This window comes from Cannabis sativa, chromosome 9 (assembly GCF_029168945.1).
Source record: "Cannabis sativa cultivar Pink pepper isolate KNU-18-1 chromosome 9, ASM2916894v1, whole genome shotgun sequence".
Lineage (NCBI taxonomy): Eukaryota > Viridiplantae > Streptophyta > Magnoliopsida > Rosales > Cannabaceae > Cannabis > Cannabis sativa.
The window spans coordinates 51378130-51384835 of record NC_083609.1 but is presented as its reverse complement, the minus strand read 5'-3'; the positions used below and the strand labels follow the sequence as shown (position 1 = coordinate 51384835).

Below are 6706 nucleotides of genomic sequence, written 5' to 3'. Positions count from 1 at the left end.
GCACTCCCACTCAGTTATGCTATCATGTTCCCAAAATATACGTATCACCCTGACCCAAAAGTAGGCTTAACTAATAAATCAAAGAACATGAATAACACTCCTGAGATTGAGCCTGAGCATATAAGGATAGATTCTCTTAATCTAAGATCAACTTCTGATATTGACTTGGAAAGATACAACGGTAAGTTTATAATATCTTATCTAAGTTCAATATCGGTCCAGTCCAATGTATACTCCATACATTCGAAACTAGTATACTTTACCAATGTCGTGGAAAGAACATAACACTTACTCCAAGTGTAAGTATACTTTATCGCTGATTATCACATCAGTGTAAATCTAAAACACTGATGAACAGGGACTAAGTCTTTTGAATCATATAATCACAATCACATTCCACTGTATTGACAATACTGTAATTGTGAATGAATATATGTTCTAGATTTAACTGATTTTGTGCATATATTAAATATATATATTAAACCATAAACATGTAACATACATATAAACATAAATCACTTCAAAATTCTATATTGATAACTAATCAGATTGTAATGGGTTTTATTTAGGGCACAAAACCCAACACAGGAAACTTTGATTTCCTCAGAGATACCAAAGAGGCATATCTTAATTACTATGTGGGTTAAGCAGCCAAAGAAATCCTTGAGGCAGCCGATTCCACAGCGTCGACCGACCAGAACACGGAGACCCTAGCCCCTACCGACTAGAATACTGAGACCCCAGCCCTAGCTGACCAAACTGATTCATACCTGGGAATCTTGCATTGTGAATCTCTTTTTTTATTTGTTCGGCCCATGGGCTTTTATTAAAGATATTATGACCGGCCAAGCAGTTTTTAAAGTTGGTAATACTTCATTTTATTTTGAGACGACTAGCTGACCGGGCAGCCTTTATTCCCGGGCTTATACTGTGCTTTTATCATCTTTTAAATGAATATTTTCCATTGTTTTATTAATTGTGCAAACTGTTATGTTGTTTTTTTTCGAGCTTGTTATTTACTAATGCTTTGTAGGGTATAGTTGCCCCCAAGTGACCGAGTAGACTTATGACTCTTGGTCACATTCATTTCACAAGTATGGTTTTCGTTTGTTAAACTTTTAGGATTGAGCGGACCTTTTGTATGCATTAATGGTAAATTCATAACTTACAAATATAATTGACACAATTAGAGTAATAATTAATATATTTATTCATTTATTGGTCAAAACAGTTTTGTTACCATGGGAACTTACATTAATGAGAGCAAGTAAATGATCTAATTGATCTTTTTAGCTAAATTTAAACATAAAAAAAATTGCACGTAAAGAAAAAATTGTACTTTTGAAAATGGTAATTTGACCTAAGTACTTAGTTATTTCATCGAAACCTTTAAGCGAGGTCCGCCTAGAAGGCCATCTACTTAAAAGAAATGTTTTTGCATTGTGTACTTAAAGTGGTCATCCGACCATGTACACTTACTGGTAGTATTTCCTCAAATGTTCCCCATTTCAATACCTTGGTACCAGAACGAGCTCCATGTTTTTGTCATATCGTCCCAGCTTATATGCTCCCAAGTCTATAACTTCGACCACCTGATATGTTCCGTCCTAGTTAGGTCCGAGCATGCCAATTGCGTTGTCTTTTGTGTTCAAGAACACTCTTATGAGGACTATATTTCCCACAAAGAATTTCCTCACCCTAACTTGCTTGTTAAAGTATCTAGCCACCTTCTGTTAATGTGTTGCTAACTTTAGGTTTGTTGAGGCTCATTTTTCTTCAATTTCGTCAAGTGATTTTGCTAGAAGAGCATGATTATCTTCTTGATTGTAGGTTAATCTTCTGTGGGACGGAGGTTCTAATTCTATGGGCAACATAGCTTCATAACCATATGCCATTGCTAACGGTGTTTGTCCAGTTGCTATTTTTTCTGTTGTTCGGTATGACCACAACAGTTCTGGTAGTTCCTCCGGCCAGTTCTCTTTAGCTTCTTCAAGTCTTTTTTCCATGGTGTCTTTGAGTGTCTTATTGAATGCTTTGACTTGACCATTTGAATGAGGGTGTGCCACTATAGAGAAACTTTTTATGATTCCATGAGTCATGTAAAAATCTGTAAATAATTGATTGTCAAACTATTTGCCATTTTCTGAAACGATTTTGTGCGGGAGTCTGAACCGACATATTATGTTCTTCACCATAAAGTCCAATACTTTTTTAGATGTAATTATTGCCAAAGGCTTGACTTCTATCCATTTTGTGAAATAATAGACTGTGACCACTGCATACTATACCCCACCCTTACCTTTTGGCAATTGTCCGATCAAGTCTATTCCCCAGATAGCAAAAGACCAAGGACTTTGCATTTGAATTAGATTGTTGAGCGGTGCACGGGGAATTTTTGAAAATCTCTGCCACTTTTCACATTTCTTTACATAGGCCTTTGAATCTTCCATCATGGTTGGCCAGAAATATCCTTGCCTTAGTATTTTCTTTGATAGGCTCTGGCCCGCTGCATGGTTACCACATAATCCATCATGTACTTCGGACATGAGTCGTGCAACTTCCTCTTTTGTGACGCATCTAAGCAATGGCATGGAGAAACTTCTTTTATACATTACACCTTCAACTATGATATATAGTGCAGCTTTCCTCATCATTTTTTGAGCTTTGTTTCTGTTATTTGGAAGTTCTCTAGTATTAAGGTAGGCTACTATGAGTGTCATCCAGTTCGGTGTTGTGTCTATCATTTTAATTTCTTCAGCACAATTTATACTGGGCTCTTCTAAGAATTGAATAGGGACTAGATTGGCCTTATATGTTACTGTGCTGCTCGCAAGCCGAGCTAAAGCATCAGAAGTTGTGTTTTCTTCTCTTGGAATTTGCCTGAGGGTGCAACCCTTGAATTGTGTGAGCATGTCTTGTATCTTGCTTAGATAAGCCATAACTCTCTCTCCACGGGCCTCGTACTCTACTGAAACATGATTCACTACCAGCTGTGAATCACTATAGACTTCAATGTACTCAGCATGCAACTCCTGAGCAAATTTTAAGCCAAAAATGAGGGCTTCATACTCTGCTCTGTTGTTGGAGGCTTTAAACCTAAATTTGACTGCCTCGTGCAGATGTTGCCCTGCAGGTGTGACGAGGGCAACTCCTGCACCAGAAAGTTGATTTGTGGCTGACCCGTCTACATGCAATTTCCAAGTAGGTCTGTCTTGTCTTCTAACTGTATTACAATTAATTGAATTGTATCCATGGGTTACTACTCGACTTGTCGCTCACGATCTGTGTTCTGATTCAACCGGTCTCAGAGATCTAGAATGTTACGATTCAAGTGCTCGTGCAAGTCAGGTTGTTTAGGTTTAAATGTGCACGTAGATTAGGGTCGTGTTGCATGTCATTTCTTTGGTCGTAATTGCTAATCGGCCTTATTGCAGAATAACTCTCAGATTGATAACTCTCAAAATTACTTGATCACCTTGATAGTGGGGACACGTACCTTCCCCATCTCGCGTTTGTCTTTCACATGCACGGGTTCTAATCTATTTGCTCTGCCCATGAGTCCTCGATCTCGACCTGTTAGGATCTGTACTTGACCCTATTTCCTAAGGTTTTTTTTGTACTTGCCTTTGTCTTCGAAACAAATTTGACACATGTCCCCTACTTAAGTAGGTATACGCATTTTCTTTGTCATTTTGGTTTGGCCTTTACGAGTGTCTCGGTGGTTGACTTGACCAAGGCTGATTTCCTATAGCCTTCACATCATGCTGAGTGAATTCTTGATCCTTAGGTCGTGTTTGTCTGGCATCCGCGTTCATGTGAGATGACTTTGGGTTTTAAGGTTGTACATTCCCACAGTTTGCATTTCCACGGGAAGTTTCTGGATCGTTGGGTCGAGTTTCTCTGTTTCTAGTGTTTCTTGGATTTAGGGGGTTCTCTTCATCCACTAGATGTCTCTCATGTTCCCAAGTTGACCATCCTGAGTATTCGTCGGATTTCTAGGATTATTTGCTCTTGGGGTATCCCCATGTTTTCTGGTCCTAGAGCCTTTGGGTCTTCCCTGAGGTCATCTAGCTGTTGTGTCGAGTTACTTTGGAGGGGCATCACTGCGTCCAGCCCTTGCAACCACCGCCTCATGCTCCAATTCAGCATTTCTTTGATTTGACTCAACCACTCGCTGTCGAAGTTGCCTATTTTCTAGTTCCACTAATGGAACATATCTAGTGGGATCGTAGGCATCCTCACTTCGTCTTTCTGGGATTTCATCCTCAATTTGCTCAAATTATCCACCATTTCCTCTCCAAAAGCAAGGAGTCTCAATTTTGCTTGTCCTGTGAGAATTTTTATGTTCCTTCCCTGGACGCTGAGTTGTTTTCTTCCAGTTGATTCTTTTTGTTTCGAGGAGTATCGTCTGCCATGGATGGAAAGTTTGAATATATTTCAAGGAGAGTATTTTCTGAGTTGTTTTTACAAGGCTCTTAATCAAAGCACCAAACTGTTAACACAGATTTTTCGTTAACTAATAAATAAGCCTTTTTGTAATAAATGTACTCAAGAATTAAATGAACAGTAATAATAATAATGACAAAAATAATAATAATAAATGACAAGAAGATTTTTAACATGGTTTTGAAGTTAATTTTTCATAGTCCACGAGTCCATCTTATTCTAGGATTAATAAATTGTATACAAAATACAATATAAGACTGGTATGATACTCTCTTTTTCTCAAATTGGCCATCCCTTGTTCTTTGGGTTTCGTCCCTATTTATAGGAGTTTAGAGTGACAATTATTTTCTTGGGATCTTATCACTTGTAATTGTTTGTGAAACATAGACAATCTTCACATTTCACATTTACATTACATGGGATAATGACAAATAACTTCTCATAACTGCTCTCTTAAATTTATCTATAAGAGGTTATGTTGACTATGTCTTATTCTTCTCACAATTCAACCAATCTCCTTAAGACACTTTATCATAAAAAAGGATTATCAATGCCTAAGTTTACTTTAAGTAGTACTTCTCGCATTCTTCCATAACGAGACACTTATCATAGTAAGACAATTGTGAGATGAACCATGCTGGGAATTTTGTCTTTATTCTTTCAACATACTCACGAGTATGTGGGTCAATGAGCTGCGAGCTCTTTGAATAATTCATAATCTACCCTTTCTAAATATTGTCATTCTATTGTGTATTCTGTGTATCCCATGATGGACCATCTTTATTTTTCATTCATCTCGCTAATCTCATTAGTCAGTAGTTATTATTCATGGCTCATCGTTGTCTTTAAGAAGGTGAGTTCGAATATTTCTACCAAGTCTATTTTTCGAGACAAGTTGTCTGAATGTATTTATTATTGTATAATTTGGGCTGGTTCATATTCCAGCTTCATTACACGTGTCAACACCATATTGCAACTCGAAATATGGGTATAACAATAATAATAAAAATAATATTTAGTAAAAGATTATCTTATCATTTCTTAGCTACTAAGAAATCTCTAATCCTAGAGTATTTAGTCAACCCCGAGTACTCCAAAATACCCCTATAATTCTAAAATTGACTTGTCTCAATTATCCCATCAAAATTACTAACTGAACACGTTGTGATATTTTTGGCTTCCGATTGGGTCTCCAAGATCGCCAAACCTGAAAATATTTTTATTCCACAAATAACTCACATTATACCAAATCATCGAAGGATACCGAAGATTATGCTCAAAACAATAAAAAAAAATTTAGGATAGAGAGGTATTTTATGGAACAACAATACCAAATCATCAATTTATTTTGTGGCTTTCGGTATTACATAGACTACAATTAAAAGAGACATTATTCAGATTCATTGTAGCATCATATGATATATGTTTGTTGTGTGGTATGCATAAGAAAACCAGAGATTATTTGTTTTTTGCATGCCATCTGAGTAAGGCCTTTTTGAACAATCTTGAGATGGAACACATTAGCATCTTCAATCTTGAGATTGTCGAGATGGCTTAAAGTAACCAAATTTAGGAAGCAGGTTATGGTGACTTCAGTAGCAGCGATGGTGTATCATTTGTGGAACTGCCAAAATGAAGCATTATGGATTCAAAAAATTTATACAACAACAATTTTAACAAAAATAATTAAGCAAGATGTAAAGTATAAAATTAGAGGTATAATGCCAACAAAAATACAATTCATTGATAGAGTTTGGTTTAATTTTATGTATTAGAATTAGCATGCCAACGTGATAGGTGTTGCATAGGTTGTAATTTAAGTATTATGCAATACAAAGTTTTGACTTACCCAAAAAAAAAAACTCATATTATACCCACATATTCTAAATAAATCTTCGTAATTAATAAATTATACTTATTTATTCACCTATAGTAAAGTTTCCTAATTTATACTAAATTCGATTAGTAGGATCATAATCTTGCTCATTACTCTCTAATTTATCTATAATATATAATAAATCCTAATTATTCCTAATTAGAGTTTTGGTATATTACAGTTATTTTTTTTTTTTGTTGAGTTGATTATAGACTCAAAAAAATAACAAAGACATATACATAGAGGTAGAGTTGAACTCACTCTCCTCTACAAGATAAAGATACTCTTTCTTACAAAATAAGAATGAAATACAAAGAGATGAAAGAGATAGAAAATCTAGTAGCCAATATAAATATTTATAGATAATATACTCATAGTGGAATG

At 35.8% G+C, this 6706-nt stretch overlaps 1 protein-coding gene across 1 annotated transcript; it reads right to left on the bottom strand.

The window, feature by feature from the left end:
* Positions 1-1766: 1766 nt before the first annotated feature.
* LOC133031461 (uncharacterized) lies at positions 1767-4149 on the bottom strand. The gene is made up of 3 exons (XM_061104963.1): positions 4089-4149; positions 2300-3223; positions 1767-2107 (listed from the first exon to the last, which is right to left on the bottom strand). The coding sequence occupies exons 1-3, from the start codon at positions 4147-4149 to the stop codon at positions 1767-1769; spliced, it is 1326 nt and encodes a 441-aa protein (XP_060960946.1).
* Positions 4150-6706: the final 2557 nt, after the last annotated feature.